Consider the following 18,886-nt stretch of genomic DNA (forward strand, 5'->3'; position numbering starts at 1 on the left):
CCCCACCCCCCACTTAATATAAGAGTGCTTTCTAAAGGGATATATATATCCAGCAGCTTTGCAAATGTTCTTTGGGTATCCCCAAAAGTTCCTATTCTTCGAGATGTTTATAATAGTCATTTTGATATACTTTGGGATACTCATCTTTTACATAATGTTCATTTTCAGGTGTAGTTTATTAACACATTTCTTTTGGGCTGTATTACAGGGTGTTGCTGTTTTTATAGCTTTTAGTTTGCCCCAAAGATTCCAGATCTGGGGGAGATTGAAAATCAAATAAACAGCTTTGCTTTGTATTTCTTTAATATGCCTTTTCTGCATACCATCTTGAAATTATATTGTGTATTGATTGGTTAAAAGAGTATTAATAATTGCTGATAACCTCTGTCTTGCACATATGCTATATATTGCACAGATATACTATATATTGCACAACTATCTTGCACATATACTGTACGTTGTGTAAGGTTAGATATACATTGTTAGTTTTTCCTTTTATAAGACTATATTTCCTGACATTGCTCAGTTAACAGTCCTGAAATTAAGATCTCACCTAGGCATCATAGCATGACACAGGCATGATAGTATTGGGATCCAGATGAACAAGATTTTACTCTACTTGTTAACTTGTCTAAAAAGCTGTTTCATGTCTGGTTTGTTTTACAGTTGTTAATCTGCCCTCCTGTCACTCAATTCTTCTATGGCCGTAGGGAGTGTTTCCATAAATTACTAATCCAGGGAGACTCTTCAGGAAGGCTCACCATTTGGAGTATCCCAGATTCACTTGACAAGGAAAATATGACTGAAGGTAATTGTTGTCACCATAGATAGCAGCTATCAGGGTTCCAAGTAATAGATCCATTGCAAACAAAACTCCCAAGGCAGGTAGGTCCCTCCAAGAATAGCTTTATTGGCACAGATCTGGTGAAAACCAACTTTGAAGGGTCCTTCGGTTTTCACCTAATTAAAAGTGAAAGTTTTCCCCTCAATCCCAGTCAGTCAGTCACATGGCCCAATCAAGGCAGCGTCCCCTGGTCTGATGACATCACTCCTCCTTCCTCCGGCCAGGTGTGAGAACATCCCTGGTTCTCAAGAGAAAATATTTTATTTTGACTACACAGCCCCAGCTATCTCTAATTCCCCCTTCCTATCCCTCCGTTCTGATATGGCAGCACTGAAGCTCCAAGATGGCTTCAGCCAGGCTAGCTTCAGAGTTGACAGCAGTACCTGGTACTGTACCTTTCAAGAAAGATTAGTCTTGGTTTCTATTTAGACAAGAATCGGGAGACAGGGAGTTCTTGGTGCTCTCTGAGCTTGGTTGGTTGCTTGCAAATGTTTCATTACTCAACTAAGTCAGGGGTCCCCAGCCTCTGGGCTGCGGCCCACTAGTGGGCCATGAACTGTTCGCAACTGGACCGTGGAAACAGTGGGCAAGCCGGTACATCTCCACTTGTGTGAGCAGCAGACAAACACGTGCATGCATGCTCCAGTTGCATGAGCGGTGGGCACATGTGCACCCTGCTGATGCAAATGGAGCTGCGCAGGCATGTGCTTTCTGGCGGCTGGCACTGAACCATCCTCTCCCAGTCCGCGAAGCCTGAAAGGTTGGGGAACTCTGAACTAGATAAGCCTCACACTGATATTATAACTTAGTTGGATAATGAAAAAGGTCTGCAAACAAACAAATAAGCTCCGAGGGCACTGAGAACTCCACAATTCAACCCCAAATTACAAATATTCTCTTCTATTAAGATCAGAAAATAACCAAGCTGTAAGCCAAACTGGTAAGGTGAAAATATATCCCCAGGGACAAGCCACTTCTCTGTTGCTGCCATCAAGAGTCAGGCTCCACTTGAAGCATTATTTATGTTTTATATTTAATTATAGGAATTAGCAGATATGTTTATCTTATCCTTCCTAGGCTTATGCCCAATTCTTCACCATTGTTTACTACCCTACTCCTAGTAACTATAGCCAGTCCCCCCCCCACCAGTAAATTCCCTCCTTACTGCTTCATTTATGATTCACAAAAGCAAATACTGAACTGCAATGCAAGGCCACGAACAAACTTAATTTTTTTGTTGAAGATTTTGATTTAGTGAGCATTATCTCTGGCATTGCTTTTTCTGAGCCTTTCATTTATTTAATGTTTTCAATGTATTTTGTTTTTTTTTAAAAAAAAACCAGGATTGCCGGTTACTACTTGTACATCTCTACAAGAAGCGTTTAGCAAACTTCACCCAGCTGGTATTATAGATCAGTTGAGTTTCATCCCAAATAGTGACGATCCTTTGAAGGTGACAGCAAGTGTCTACATCCCAGCACATGGGCGACTGGTTTGTGGACGTGAAGATGGAAGTATTGTGATTGTTCCAGCCACTCAGACTGCCATAGTGCAGCTTTTGCAAGATGAACATATGTGCAGAAGAGGTGTGTGAAATAATAAGGGCTCAGGGGTGACTTATTACATCGTGGGCATTAAATTGGTTGTCTGTACAGGTAGTTCTCGACTTACAGCCACAATTGAGCCCCATATTTCTGCTGCTAAGTGAGACATTTGTTAAGTGGATTTTGCCCCATTTTATGACCTTTTTTGCCATAGTTGTTAAATGAATCACTACGGTTAAGTTGGTGACATAATTGTTAAGTGAATCTGGCTTCCCCATTGACTTTGCTTGTTAAAGGTAAAGGTTCTCCTTGCACATATGTGCTAGTCGTTCCCAACTCTAGGGGGCGGTGCTCCTCTCCGTTTCAAAGTCGAAGAGCCAGTGCTGTCCGAAGACGTCTCCGTGGTCATGTGGCCATCATGACTAAACGCCGAAGGCGCACGGAACGCTGTAACCTTCCCACCAAAGGTGGTTCCTCTTTTTCTACCTACATTTGTACATGCTTTCGAACTGCTAGGTTGGCAGAAGCGACAATAAGTAATGGGAGCTCACTCCGTTACACGGCACTAGGAATTTGAACCACCAAACTGCTGACCTTTCTGATCAACAAGCTCAGCGTCTTAGCCACTGGGCCACCTTTGCTTGTTAAATTGTTGCAAAAAGTGATCACATGATCCTGGGACACTGCAACCGCCATAAATAGGAGTCAGTTGCCAAGCATCTGAATTTTGATCACTGAATTTGGAGATGCTGCAACGTTTGTAAGTGAAATACAGTTATAACTTTTTTCAGTGCCCCTGTAACCTTGAACTGTCACTAAATGAACTGTTGTAAGTCGAGGACTACATGTATTCATATTCAACTGATATAGAAGAGGTGGTTCCATTTACGCATGGAATAATTTTTGCTTGCATTCATTATAATTAAGTTATTATTTTTTAAATTCAGAAACTATGCCAAAAACACTTTGAGCTTATTTCCGAATGACACGGCAATATTTCAAAGAAGTTGAAAGCATGCCATAAAAATAAATTTTAATTGCCATCATTTATTTTGTTCAGATGCCTTGCATTTGTAACACGATGGGGGTAATAGGATCAGAATACCCGGGAATACTGTAGAGCATGGGTGTCAAACTGGCTGCATCTTGTTACTGTCACATGCATACCATGGCATTTTCCCCTTCACAGAACTGGGGTGGGTGTGGCCTGCGCATGATGCATCCAGCCCGCCTGCCGCTAGTTTGACACCCCTGCTGTAGAGTATGCAATAAATCTGTTGTAGGGACTGGTCAATGATTATTGTTGTTTTTAAAGTTACTGCAAAGATGGGAATGTATTGATAATATGATCTTTGTGGTAGCAAAAGGGTATTTGGCCTATCAATGAATTTGGTGATGATGATGATCATCTTCATCTTCATCATCCCAGGAATACATAATAGGACACTTTAATCAGTTGCTTCCCATGCAAAACGAAGTAAAAATAAACACACAATTAAACGGCTGTTAGGTAATGAGTGAATCACCTTGAATAAATGTATTAGAATGGATTCATATGTTTCGCTTAACAGAAGAAGGTTAGGCGACAAGTACCATTCATGAAAAAGTATGATTTGTACTGAAAACGGGACACGTGTTTAAAAATATTTGTGGTGACTTCTTTCTTCTGAATCCCATTTAGAGGAGTAGTGCAACATGCTGTATTGGGGGGGGGGGGCTTCAAAACTGAAGCTAATTGTGAATACGGGGATACACTTCAGTACGTTCACATAATCCTACTGCTTGGCAAGCTATGCTAGCTCCCACTAGTGTTTTTGTGTGCAATTTAAGATGCTGCTTGTCATGTGCAAAGCCTTTCAGGGCACAAGGCAGAGTTGTATGTAGAGTTGCAGTTAGTTTTGCCTCATTGGAGGTATGTGTTCTCTCGTCAGTGTGGCTACCCTGTGGAACAGCATACTCCTAAAATCCAAGTGGCTTTAATCCTATCTTCCTTAAGGAAGACAATGGTTTTCCTATTAGCACAGTGCCACAATGTTAGATGACTCCCCTTTTTTTAGGGTGTTACTTGTGCAGATATACCAGGCAAAATGTCTTTTGTTTGGGTGATTTTTGGTTGCTCTTAACAGGAAGTAAGCTGTCCAGAGTCACGGGCAAGTTGTTGGCAACATAATTAAACAAATTAAATAAATCTTTTAAATAGTAGCCATCTTCAATAAGTATGATTTTCAATCTTCCTTGTCTGAACTTTGCATTCTGTTACAAAGGTTCCTGATTTGGATACTGCTTTTGCGAAAATATTTTCCTGAAGGCAGACAGTGTTTCTTTCGTCTATTTGTTTGCTTATCTTTGGAAACCTCAAGGTATTAACTATCACTTCAAATGGAATTGACTCTGTTTGATAAAGTAAGAGTTAGGAAGAGATGCATCTTTGACCCTAGAAGGTGAAACATATCTAGCAGCTTTTTTGTACATATTTCAGGCATTGGTCATCAAATATGTAGCAGTGAAATATGGTGCATGTACCATTTTGTCATAGGGAACTTCTTGTGGCTTCACTACATGTGAGGTTGGGTATGCTGCATGTTAAATGCCAATTTTATTAACAAATAGCAAATGTCCTAGTGGACAACCATTTAAATATGAGCCAGCCGTGTGCAGCAGCTGCCAAAAAAGCCAATACAGTTCTAGGCTGCATAAACAGAAGAATAGAATCAAGATCCCATGAAGTATTGTTACCACTTTATAATGCCTTGGTAAGTCCACATTTGGAATACTGCATTCAGTTTTGGTCACCATGATGTAAAAAAGATGTTGAGACTCTAGAAAGAGTGCAGAGAAGAGCAACAAAGATGATTAGGGGACTGGAGGCTAAAACATATGAAGAACGGTTTCAGAAACTGGATATGTCTAGTCTTATGAAAAGGAGGACTAGGGGTGACATGATAGCAGTGTTCCAATATCTCAGGGGTTGCCACAAAGAAGAGGTAATCAAGCTATTCTCCAAAGCACCTGAGGGCAGGACAAGAAGCAATGGGTGGAAACTAATCAAGCAGAGAAGCATCTTAGAACTAAGGAGAAATTTCCTGACAGTTAGAACAATTAACCAGTGCCTCCAGAAGTTGTGAATGCTCCAACCCTGGAAGTTTTTAAGATGTTGGATATCCATTTGTCTGGAGTGGTGCAGGGTTTCCTGCCTAAGCAGAGGGTTGGACTGGAAGACCTCCAAGGTCCCTTGCAATTCTGTTATTCTATTCTATTCTATTCTAAATGGGAGTAACCTCATTAAAAAATAGATTGAAAATGAACTAAATTAGAAATGGAATACCGAGACTTTATCACTAATATATTTTCCTACTGTACATATCTTTATTACAAAGACACATATGCGTTCCCACTTCATTTTCTTCGTATCTTGAAATGACCCACAATGCCTGCGGACCCACAATATGTGGCGTTTTGTGTTTTCTTCTGCTTTAATGTTTCAGGTTGGCCACCTCACAGAACTCTGCGGGGTCATCGAAACAAAGTCACCTGTTTGCTGTATCCTCACCAGGTTTCCTCTCGTTATGATCAAAGATACCTGGTCTCTGGTGGTATTGATTTTTCGGTCATTATATGGGACATCTTTTCTGGAGAAATGAAGCATATCTTCTGTGTGCATGGTGGAGAAATCACTCAGCTTTTGGTCCCTCCAGAAAATTGCAGTGTAAGTTAATGAGCATCACCTTGGCTCGTGCCTCTCTTAAGACTAATATCAAGAATAATATTTCAAGACTTGAAATTGCTTTGATGAAAATCTTCTTTTTATTATTGGTCTACCTTATGTTTATAAACTTTTGTTTTATTTTCAAAAATTGGAATATCATGTTGGAAGGCAGCGTAAAGGACAGTATGCAACAGAGTTGGCTGAAAGATAGGCAGCTATATACATGCTTTAAATAAAATAAATGAAACACAGAACAGTAAAGCAGAATATCCAAAGTACCATTTAAATACAAAATAACACTATTTCAAATCATGATACGGTTTAGAACATTTTACACAGAACTGTATATTTAGGAAATGGTTTATAAAACATATATATAGTACCAGTAAAGGAGAATGTTTATAGCTCGGGTGAAATATGGGGTCCTTGGTGCTCTCTGAGCTTGCTTGTTTTTTTGCAGACATTACATTAACCCAGTGCTTCTCAATTATTTTCTGTCATGCCCCCCCTAGGAAGAAGAAAACATTTTGCGCCCCCCGCGCGACTGTAAATAGTATCATTTGTCTATAAAATTGTTATAAGTACACCTCTGCATAACACTGTATCCTTATTAACGTATAAATGAATAAAAAAAGAAAGAAATGTGGATCAATTTACAACAAAGAATACCTTTATTAACTGTAGCAGAAAAGATTTAAAGGAGCACAGGATTTAAAGGAACACAATATTAAAAAAAACTTTAACCTGCAAAACAAAAATATATAAAATAATTTGAGCTGAGCCCCCCTTTACGGAGCCTCGCGCCCCCCCCTGGGGGGCCCGCCCCACTATTTGAGAAGCACTGCATTAGCCCAACTATGAAACATCATCAGTGCTAGTGAGGAGTGATGTTCACTGTCACTTTATCTTCTGGTGACTTGCCTGTCTGTGTGGATGGGGGCAGTCTTAGCGATTCTTTGGATGGGCTGTTTACTCATAGCTCTTTGGCAATTTCTTGATTGGAGTATTGCTTACTTGATTGTTGATCTGAAGTTAACCTTGAAGTTAATCTATGCTGATCTGAGTGCTGATTGCTAATGAAGAGGTCCTGGAGTCTTTTTCTCTTTTGGGCTAAATGTTCAAACTGTGGTAACTTGTGGGGTTTTAAGATTAAAGAGGGTAGTTGATGGAAAGTATGATGGAATACATACGTAGAGAGGGAATATATAAAATAAAATATGTATCTATACGTGTTCTCAAGAATACTAGAAGCTGTTTCTTTAAAATTGCCTCTCCCCCTCCCCCTCCCCCGCCCTCCCATCTATTTTCCGTTTTTCCATATTTCCTTTTCACTTTATTATTGCTTCTCTTTTGTTTTTCTTTAATTCGAAGTTATTGCTGTTTTTATTTCTGTTGAAAAACGTCTTCAATAAAAACCGTGTTTTAAAAATGTTCACACTGTGGTAGGTAGGCTGTTTTTATTTTTTGCTCACCGCATAATTTGCCCTAATTTACTCCATAAGGAAAGACAATTTATTTCAAGGATATGAAAGATTTACCACTAAGAAAAAGATGATCATAGATACCGATTTCTCATTTTTTCAGTCAAGAGTGCAGCACTGCGTGTGTTCTGTTGCCAGTGACCACTCAGTCGGACTTCTAAGTTTGCGTGAAAAAAAGTGCATCATGTTAGCCTCCCGGCATCTCTTTCCTATTCAAAACATAAAGTGGAGACCTTCAGATGACTACCTCGTTGTTGGTTGTACAGATGGTTCTGTCTACGTATGGCAAATGGATACTGGTAAGTTACGTATGTGCAAAGGACTTGGCAAAGGACTTTTTTTTTAATGTTGTAGGACAGCGCGGTCTCCAAGGAGCTAAATTCTAGTCTTCCATCTATTGGAAGACTAAATTCCAGTCTTCCTTCTACCGTATTTTTCGGAGTATAAGATGCACCGGAGTATAAGACGCACCAAGTTTTTGAAGATGCAAAAAAATAAAGTTTTTGCACTCTGCAGACCTCCCCAAAATGGCCCGTTTTTCGTGAAAACGGGCCTGTTTTTTTTAAAGGGCATGAATAGCCTTTAGGAGGCTTGTAGAGTGCTCCTGGTGGGGTGGGGCAAAAACGAGCAAAAAACAGCTCGTTTTTCACGAACATGGAGCCATTTTTTTCATTAAAAGGACATGAATAACATTAGGAGCCTTGCAGAGTGCTCCTGGGGGTGTGGGTGGGGGCAAAACGAGCAAAAAACAGCCCATTTTTTGCTCATTTCTGCCCTTCCCAGCCCCCAGGAGCACTCTGAAAGCCTCCTAAAGGCTCTGCACGGCCATTTTGGTGAAGGGGGCAGGGTTTCGGGAGGCAAAAAATGATGTATTCAGTGTATAAGACACACCCAGATTTTCAGCCTCTTTTTTGAGGGAAAAAGGTGCATCTTATACTCTGAAAAATACAGTACTTCCTTTTATTGCTTTTATTGAATAGGAGCTCCGTAAAGCAAATTATTTCTGGACCTAAGAAAGTTGTTTTGCTCGCATTATAAACTATGCAAGGCAACCTACCTACAGCCAAGCTGGTTTTTTTGTCCTTTTTCTGTATTATTCTTCAGGTGCCCTTGACCGATGTGTAATGGGAATAACGGCTGTTGAGATCCTGAATGCTTGTGATGAAGCTGTCCCCGCTGCAGTTGATTCTCTCAGCCATCCAGCTGTCAACTTAAAGCAGGCCATGACCAGACGTAGCCTCGCTGCACTAAAAAACGTGGCTCACCAGAAGCTTCAGACACTCGCCACAAATCTGTTGGCATCTGATTCCTCTGATAAAGTAAGGTCTTAAATTGTTCTTTTAAGTAATTGCTGGCTGCATCTCAATACAGTGCAGAAACGTCTCTTCTCTGTTCTAGTGAGAGGACAGTCTTGGTGAAGGTTACAAAATGAGGAGATGAATAATTCACCCTTCTTTTCCCCTTTAGTCCAACACAAGACAATTTCCCATTTCTAGAGTTTTGCCCTTTGATCTAGAATAGAATAGAATTCTTTATTGGCCAAGTGTGATTGGACACACAAGGAATTTGTCTTCGGTGCATATGCTCTCAGTGTACATAAGGTGAATAAAATACATTCATCAAGCATCATGAGATACAACACTTAGAGATAGTCATAGGTTACCAATAAGCAATCAAATCATACTAGGAAACAGATAAAACAATATAAATCATAAAGATACAAGCAACAAAGTTATAGTCATAAGTAGAAAGGAAATAGGTAATAGGAAGGATGAGAAGAATAGTAATAGTCTAAGTAAATATTTTGACAGTGATGTTGGAATTAGTTGTTTAGCAGAGGGATGGCATTCCAGAAAAAAACTGTCCTTGTGTCTAGTTGTTCTGCTGTGCAGTGCCCTGTAGCTTTATTTTGAGGGTAGAAGTTGAAACAATTTATGTCCAGGATGTGAGGGGTCTGTAGACATTTTTTCACAGCCCTCTTTTTGACTTGTGCAGTATACAGGTCCTCGATGGAAGGCAGGTTGGTAGCAATTGTTTTTTCTGCAGTTCTAATTATCTGTTGAAGTCTGTGTTTGTCTTGTTTGGTTTCAGAACCAAACCAGACAGTTATAGAGGTGCAGATGACAGACTCAATGATTCCTCTGTAGAACTGAATTAGCAGCTCTTGGGCAGTTTGAGCTTCCTGAGTTGATGCAGAAAGAATATTCTTTGTTGTGCTTTTTTGATGAGGTTTTTGATGTTAGGCGTCTATTTTAAGACTTGAGATATGATAGAACCTAGAAACTTGAAGGTCTCTACTCTTGATACTGTGTTGTCTTGTATTGTAAGAGGTGGTAGTAGAGGAGGATTTCTCCTAAAACCTATCACCATTTCTATGGTTTTTAGTATGTTTAGTTCAAGATTGCTCCCGTCGCACCACAAGGCTAGTTGTTCAACCTCCCGTCTGTATGCAGATTTGAATTCAAGGGATTATATATTTTACAATAAGGTTCCATTTTCTATAGTCTGAAATAATTTTAAACACCTTTATAGATCATAATTACCAAACACAATCAAGTAGATTTAAACATGCACTCTGTGTGTTTCCACACTCATACATTTGTGTAAGTGCACACCCTCAAGTCACAAAATCCATATAGTTTTCTTGGCAACATTTTCTGAAGTAGCTTGTCATTGCTTTCTTCTTAGGGCTAGTGCAGTGGTCGGCAAGCCGCGGCTCGCGAGCCACATGCGGCTCTTTACACATTTTAATGCGGCTCTTCTGTGTGCCGGGCGCCCGCTCCCCTCCCTCCTCTCGGGCACTTCAAAACAAGTGCCCCTTTCCCTTTTTTCTTTTCGACCCACAATGATTAGGGAGGATCCTGAAGTCGGGTGGGGATGAGAAGCGAGGAGGCAGAAAAAGAAACGGAGGCTAAGGAGCTTCCCCCCGGCCCCCTCCTAGCAAAAATCTAACCGGTCCCCGCCCACGTCCCTCTTCTTTTTACTTGTATTTTACTCTCTGTTGTCCCTTCACGCCCCATACGTCAGAATATACCTGCTGTTTTATGAACTTACATTAGTAAATATTTTTTTTATGAACTCAATCCTGTCCAGGTTTATAATTAAAAAAAAAATAAGTTAACAAGTACAAGAAAATATAAATAGACTTTGAGACATAAATGCACTTTTGAGTGTCTGTATTTTTAGAGAAAAACACCCCTTATTCTTCTAGTCCAGTGATAGCTAACCTTTTTGTCCTCACGTGCTGAAATCATGTTTGTGTGTGTGTGTGTGTGTGTGTGAGAAAGAGAGACAGTGTGTGTGTGCCCACACCCATAATACAATGCATCCCTGTGCCTATGTGCATGACCCCTGTGCCCCATTTTGTGGCTAGCAGGCCTCCCTGAAGCCTCTTTTGGACCAAAAACAGGGCACTGGGGAAGCCTCCCAACCCCTGTACATGCGCACGCAACTCCCACATGCACGGCAGAGACCCGAAAATCAGCTGGCCAGTGGGAGGCATGCATGCATGCATGCATGCATGCATGTACAGTGGAGCTGAGCTGGGCAAGGACTCACGTGCCAGCAGAGAGGGCCCACGTACCACCTCTGTGGCATGCGTGCCATAGGTTCGCCATCAAGGTTCTAGTCTTTCAGTTCTCCAGATAATAGAACTACATAGCAGTAGGCATTTCTTTGGTATTTCACATGCTTCAAACCTCTGGCTTTCTAGAGTCCCAGCTTCTAGTTGTACCGGCTTTCCTAAGGAACCTGAAGAAGCTAGCTATAAATCAGATGGTTATAAGGGAATAGAAAGAATCATAAATAAGGCTTGGCCTTTGGCAGAACAAGGCACTGTCAGTACCATGGAGAGCTCACTGTGAAAGATGACAGGTTGGATTCATTCTTAGGAGAACAGCTGCAAACTGAGACTTTTAAGAAGCCCCATAATAAATAAAAAAAACATAAGCATAAGCAGTTCCCTGCTGGATTGGACCATCTACTAGCCATCGACCATGTTTCCCCGAAAATAAGACAGGATCTTATTTTCTTTTGACCCCAGAAATAAGCGCTTGGCCTTATTTCCAGGGAGGTCTTACTATTTTTGAGGTGCAGAAGGCGCGAGCGTAGTCACCTCTTGGCTGCTGCTGTATTGCAATATTTTCGGGGAGGGCTTATTTTAGCGCATGCACTCAAAAGCCCGATTGGGCTTATTATCCGGGGAGGTCTTATTTTCAGGGAACAAGGAGCCCAACACTCTGTTTTACAGTGGCCAATTAAATGGACCAGGAAGCCAAGTAAAAGATGGTTTTCCAGGACAGTCACACTACCATGAAGACTAAGAGCCATTGATCCCCATGACTTCCATGAATTGATCCAGTCCTTTGTTTTTTGAAGCCAGCCAAGCTAGTATGTATGTATGTATGTATGTATGTATATATGTATGTGTGTGTGTTACAACCCCTGGTATGCCCAAATATGGGAGGGAGCTCACTACTCCCTCTTTCTGTCATTCGGCTCATCACAGACAACCATCCAGACAGAAACCCATATTTTTATTTTTAATGTTGCCTTTTTATATTTGTGTTGTATTTGTGCTGATAAATAAATAAAGGGAGACTAGTATATATATATGCTGGTTTTGTTGTATTCGGGTCTTTTCCCGTGTAAGGTTGAGATTGTTTTTGCAACGTTTCGGCAGGATATATATATATTACTCAATGTATTTTAAGCCATATATATATTTTACTCAATGGTAAATTGAGCACCGAGGACAATTGTTGACTGATCTTTTGAATTTGTTGCAAGTTATGTCCACAGCATTTTAGCTTAGGCTGGGATAAATTCTATCTGAAACCATCGAAATAGACTGTCGTGAGCTTGACAGATCAAAGATCTAACTCCTGATTTGTTGAACCGTAGTCTGGAATTCATCATATTCAGTGTTTTTTCCGGGAACTTTATAAGCAGCTGATTATGAAGACATAACACGATTCTGATTCTTTTCAAATATTTAATTGCTTTGCCTGCAGGGGTTGAGACTGTGTTGCAGCAGTAGGTGTTAAGCATTACTGAAACCTAAGAGCATCATTAAATTACTAGCATCTTAAATAATTGACTCGGTTCAGCAGTTGGTTTGACCTAAGCTGCTTATCACAATATTGAATTAAAATGCAATTATTCCATTGCAGCTGATTCTTCCTTTCTTTGGATGCCATAAAGGGAATCTTTTGTGTTCCAGTAGAAATCTTTTAAGCAGTCTCAACCTCACTGTGAATACTTTTTCCTTTCAGGTTTTCCATTTTGGTACTGTTAGACTTCTGAATAAGCAGCAGGTTACGCTCAGCAGATTTTTTTCCACGTTACGTTAATTCAATTAATTTATTCTGTTTGATTCCAAATTGCACTGAGTGGCCCGCAGTGTAACAAAAAAGATTAAAAAAAAAACCATTTTAAAAATCAACAAAACAAATAAGAAGCAGATAACAAATAAGATGGTGATTCCAACCAACATTAAAACTCAGGAAGGTTTTTTTTCCAGCCACCTTAATCCAGGGCTTCTAAGAACAGCCAGGTTTTCAATGCCCTGTCAAAGTTCCAAATAATACATCCCCTTCAATGAGAACTCCGAGGCAGGTATATTCCTCAAAGAACGTTTTATTGGGACATATCAAATTGACACAGACTTAGTGGGAAACCAGCTCTAAGTTCCCGCCGGTTTTACACCCAATTAAAAGTAAAACTTTGTCACTTCCCCCCAGGGTCAAATGGTCCAATAAGCATGTAGTAGTCTAGTTGCCAGGGGACCTCCATCTCTACCTTTCGAACACCTGCACGAACGTCCTTGATTCCCAGGGGAAATAATTTTATTTAGGCTACACAACACCCCAGCTATCTCTACAACCCCCTCCCTGGCCCCTTAGCTCCAGGCTGTGTCATCCCTGAGCAATGCGAAGAGAAACCTCCTTAGAGGAAAGCTACAAAAAGAAAATGGCCACGGTTAGGCCAGCTTCAGGGTTGACAGGTCCTCCAGAGCATTATCAGGGTGTAAAGCACCCAGATTGCAGTGGCGAATCTTCATTTCAGAAGATGGGCACTAAAACAGAAGCTGCCACTCCTGAATCCCCAAATATGACTCTGTTTAATTGAAGGGGCCTCAAGCATACCAACCCTGTCAGTTCATATTAGCCTTGAAACACATCTGCAAGCATACACCTTGTGGAACAGAGATGTCACATGGATTAAGAAAAATACACCCATCATTGCCCACACTGCTGCATTCTGGACCAGTTGAAACTTCTGAGAGGTGTTCAAAGTCAGCTCTACATGGACCACTATGGCAGTAGTTGAGCTGTGACATACCGTATTTTTCAGAGTGTAAGACGCACCTTCCCCCCCCCAAGAGGGTGAAAATCTGGGTGCATCTTATACACTGAATACAGCATTTTTGGCCTCCTGAAACCCCACTCCCTTCACAAAAATGGATGTGCAGAGGGTTTGGGAGGCCTGCAAAGTGCTCCTGGGGGCTGGGAGGGGTGGCAAAAGCGAGCGAAAAAAAGGCCGTTTTTTTGCTCGTTTTTGCCACCCCTCCCAGCCCCTAAGAGCATTTGCAGGACTTTCAAACTCTCTGCATGCCCTGTTTTTCACCAAAAAACAAGGCATGCAGGGGGGGTTGGGAGGCCTGCAGAGTGCAAAAACCTTTTTTAAAAATTTACCTCTTCAAAATCTTGGTGCATCTTATACTCCGGTGCATCTTATACTCCGAAAAATACGGTAATTATCAAGGAATCCACAGTTCCTCGTTATATAAATTTCAATGAACAAGTGTTTCAGATTTACATAGCATAATATGATGGTGTTTTGATTATTACTTTGACAGAAGGCTTTAGGAACAAAGATGATCAGATATCAAACCATAATTACGATAGAAGTTCGGTGCTCTTCAGAACAAAGTTGCTTTGCTTTTTAAGAGCAGGACAGTAGAGGGCATTAGAGATCTACTTTTTGTTAGATTCATACTTGTAGAGATTTTAGACATTTTTATATAGATTTTTTTTTATTTGCAACCCTTCCACACACCTGGCTATATAGATTTTAGCCAGGTTTAAAATCGATGAAATCCACATGTGTAAACCTGGGAAACAGGATTGCTAGTAAGCTCTAACATTACTATTTTTCTATTATACATCTTCGGATCATTTCCCCCCACAAGCTTAAAACTAAAAAAAAAATCCCTGAAATGTCGGAATAAAGCCAAAAATATCAACTACTTCTTTCTAATAATATAAAATACTAAAAGGAAGCCGAATTCACATGGGTTGCAATATTTAACATTATACAGATGCTTAAGAAATTACTTCCGTAAATCACTATTCAGGAAGTAAAATCCTATGTACGATTCATGGCTTTCATTTTTAATTTTCTTTCTTTCTTTGTGGTAAGCTGGATAGGAATGAAAAGGCTTCAACTCAACCCTAGCCAGATGGACTGGCTTTGAGTATTAGGTCATCCTGGGTCTGGTGATTTCCCCCCCCCATCCTTAACGCTGGATGGGGTTGTAGTATTCCAGACAGAATGGGGGCACGGGTCCTGACAGAGGAATGGGGGGGGGGGCACTGTGATTGGAGGTTGTTCTACCAATTGTGTCCCTTCCTGCATCAGAAGACATTACACAGAGCTGTTCATGGTTCAGTCCCATCCCCAGTGGATAACTGCAGTGCTCTCTACATGATACTTGCCTCTGAAGTACATCTGGAATTTCAGTTAGTCCAAAATGCAGTGATATGAGCCAGTATGGATGCGTAGTATTGTCTATGGAGATTCTCAGGCATCCAGGTCATGGTTGTCCGAAAGGTGCTTTTTGAAGAGGCAACTGGACTTTCTTGTTTTTTCTTTGAAGACATTTCGCTTCTCATCCAAGACGTTTTTTCAGCTCTGACTGGATGGTGGGGAACGGAAGGATTTATATTTCTTGCAGACAGTTGTACATCTGAAGACACAGATAAATCTCAAATAATGCAAATAAGCAGCTGTCTGCAAGGAGTATAAACCCTTCAATCCCCCCCCCCATCCAGTGAGAGCTGAAGAAGCTTCTTGGATGAGAAGTGAGATGTCTTCAAAGAAAGAAAAACCAGAAAGTCTAGTTGCCTCTTGAGGGGAAAAAAAAGCACCTTTGGGATGTGTAGTATTATGCCCATGTTACTGGCTCTCAGGTGCGATTCAAATTTCCAGTTAATATTTTTAAAGTTCTGGATAGCACGGGGATCAGATTTTTGAGGAACAGCCTTATTCCTGTTGTTTTCACTCTCCTGATTAATTTTGGTTATGAAGGGCATCTTCCAAGTCCTTTCAATCAGAATTGTCATCTGGCAGGATCCAACAAGAGTGTCTTTTCTGTGAATTGTTGTGGCCCACCAGCGGCCAGCAGAGCTGGCAGCAGATTCGGACAGTGAGGAGGTTGGGGAGGACCATGGACTAGTCCTAGAGTCTGGGGAAGGCTCGGATGAGGGCTTTGCATTGGAAGCAGAGAGGGGACCAAGGCCATCTGGTAGTTATTTGCTGCCTCTGAAGCAGTGGTGAAATTCAATTTTTTTTATTACCGGTTCTGTGGGCGTGGCTTAGTGGGCGTGGCAGGGGAAGGATACTGCAAAATCTCCACCCCACTCTGGGGCCAGCAAGAGGTATTTGCTGGTTCTCCGAACTACTCAACATTTCTGCTACCGGTTCTTCAGAACCTATCAGAACCTGCTGAATTTCACCCCTGCTTTGGAGACTCCGGAGTCTGACATCAGCGAGGCAGAAGAACAACAGGAGCCTGTTCCCAATGTGTGCATGCACAGAGCTGCCAGAAGGCGAGCCCAATTAAGAAAACAGGGTCGACTTGGGAGTAAGGCTTGGAGATGATTGGCCCCTCCCATAAGACATAAAAGAGGAGCGAATGGGAGGTGAGCTTTTTGCAGGAAGCAATTAGTTCATCTGGTCAGTTCAAGCTTTGAAAAGTTTTGTTTGACTCTATGGTAAGTTTGGCCTTGCTCTGCATTTGACGATTAGGTCTGTGGCAGCATTCCCCTGGAGATAAGGTGGGTGTTTATCAACATTCCCCTGAAAGACTGTGGCAACTCGAGCAGACATCTGTCGGAACCTTCACAGACTGTTTGTGAAGCCTTGCAGGCTGTAAATGACCATAATTTACAGCCGTATAAATAAAAGAGGGTTTGGGGGACTAAGATTGTGATTTATGCTTTCTCAGGAAGCCTAGGTCAGAATATGAGCACCTTACCACTTTAGCTTTGGCTGGCTGTTACTCTCAACATGTTTGATCTTTTGGAAAGCCGTGAAGACTTAACTATTTTCCCAGACATTGGAGCCAGGAGAATAATTGAGCTGGTAAAAAGGTGTTTTCAAGAGCCACTTTGTGTTAGTTGGCTGGAAATGAGTGATATAAAAATGAGTAGGGAGTTACACTGATGAGCCTACTTGTCCTGACCGTTGGTGCTAATTTTTAAAGGATGACTAGGAAATGCAAAGTTATTATACGTTCTAGCTTTCAGTAGTGTTTTTATTCTTAGAGAATGTAAGATACCCAACCCCAGCCCAATTCTTAGGTGATTATTTGGGGAAAAGAAATCTGATCCTTTGACAGAAATTCTCAGTCATCCACCTCATGGTTGTCTCAAAGGTGCTTTTTTCAAAAGGCAGCTGGACTTTCTTGGATTTTTTTTTTTTTTTTTGCTTGAAGACGTTTTCATCCAAGAAGCTCCTTCAGTTCTGCCTGAATAGCAGAGAATGGAAGGATTTATATTTATATTCCAATGTAAATCCTTCTGTTCTCCGTCATTCAGCCAGAACTGAAGAACCTTCTTGGATGAGAAATGAAAGGTCTTTGAGAAAAAGCAAAACAAAACAAAGAAAGTCCAGCTGACTTTTGAAAAAGCATTTTTGGGACATCTGATCTTTCAGTTAAGTGATTCCACACACACACACACACCGGCCCATCCTTTCTAACTCCTGATAATTCCCTGCCCTTTTCTTTGCAAGAGTTTAGAAATGGTTTGTCCTCACTTCTTTTTTAGGGCTGAGAAAGAGTGAGTAGTCCAAAGTCACCCAGCTTTGCACTTAAGGCAGGAGTAGAACACACACACCTAACAACATTGGTAGGGCAAACTACCGTATGCACTTAAGGCAGCAAACCCCACACTCACCAGCACTGATGATGTTATCTAGCCTTAATGAGACATCTGCAAGCAAACAACCAAGGACATTTATTTTCAGTATAATATTTATTATTACTTTAAAAGCTAACATAAGTGTGTGTGTGTGTGTGTGTGTGTGTGTGTGTGTATGTTGTATTTGTGCTGATAAATAAATAAAGGGAGACTAGTATAGATCTATTTCAAGCTATTTAGCTCTCATCAGCTAGCCATACCCTTACTGGGATTTGAACGTATGGCTAGCTGATGAGAGCTAAATAGCTTGAAATAGATCTATACTAGTCTTCCTTTATTTATTTATCAGCACAAATACAACACAAATATAAAAATGCAACATTAAAAATAAAAATATGGTTTTCTGCCTGGATGGTCCTCTGTAATGAGCCGAAGGACAGAAAGGGGGAGTAGTGAGCTCCCTCCCATATTTGGGCATACCAGGGGCTGTAACACAAATACACACACACACACACACACATATATATGGATGGATGGATGGATTGGTTGTGTGGTTGTATCATGATTGGTAGATTGGTTCTGATTGGTGCTGGCTGTGTGTCCATTGTTGTTTTGTGTTGTAACGGCCTGGGTGGTGGGTGGGGCTCGCTTGTTGACTAGGGCTGGTTTCCAGATGTCTGGTAGGTGAGAGGTATCATCACATTTATTCATGTTGTGGGGGTGTTTTTCTATTTCAATAGCTGCCATAATTATTCTCTTGTGGAAGTGTTCTGTTTTGGAGATTAACCTGGTTCCTTCAAAATTAATTTCATGTCCTGTAGCTTTAAGGTGCTGGAAAAGGGAGGAAGTTTTTTCTTTTTTTCTTACTGCGTTCTTACGTTCTGTGATGCATGCATTTATTTTCCTGTTCGTTTGTCCTATGTATGTTGCGGGGCAGATTTTGCATGGTATTTCGTAGACTTCTTGGTTTTCTAGCTGGATTTTGTCTTTGGGGTTTCTTAAGATATTGGCTATTTTTTGGTCAGTGTTGAAGGCTGTCTTGATATTGTGTTTGTGGAGAATTTTGCTGATTTTATCTGTGGTGCCTTTGATGTAAGGGAGGAGGGCGATGCCGTTGTCCTGTTCTGTGTCTCAGTTTTTGGGGGGAGTCTCCCTTTGGATTAGGT

General features: G+C 41.0%; 1 protein-coding gene across 3 annotated transcripts in view; it reads left to right on the forward strand.

Moving 5' to 3' along the window:
• WDR7 (WD repeat domain 7) overlaps positions 1 to 18,886 on the forward strand; it is a 273,050-nt gene that overhangs the window by 33,678 nt on the left and 220,486 nt on the right. For all 3 annotated transcript variants that reach the window (XM_081943578.1, XM_081943577.1, XM_081943579.1), the window contains exons 10-14: positions 667 to 808; positions 2,188 to 2,430; positions 5,874 to 6,094; positions 7,679 to 7,874; positions 8,680 to 8,894. In XM_081943578.1, the coding sequence (XP_081799704.1) occupies positions 667 to 808; positions 2,188 to 2,430; positions 5,874 to 6,094; positions 7,679 to 7,874; positions 8,680 to 8,894 (1,017 nt within the window). The remainder of the gene's footprint in view (positions 1 to 666; positions 809 to 2,187; positions 2,431 to 5,873; positions 6,095 to 7,678; positions 7,875 to 8,679; positions 8,895 to 18,886) is intronic.

This window comes from Natrix helvetica, assembly GCF_964273705.1.
Source record: "Natrix helvetica genome assembly, chromosome: 2".
NCBI lineage: Eukaryota > Metazoa > Chordata > Lepidosauria > Squamata > Natricidae > Natrix > Natrix helvetica.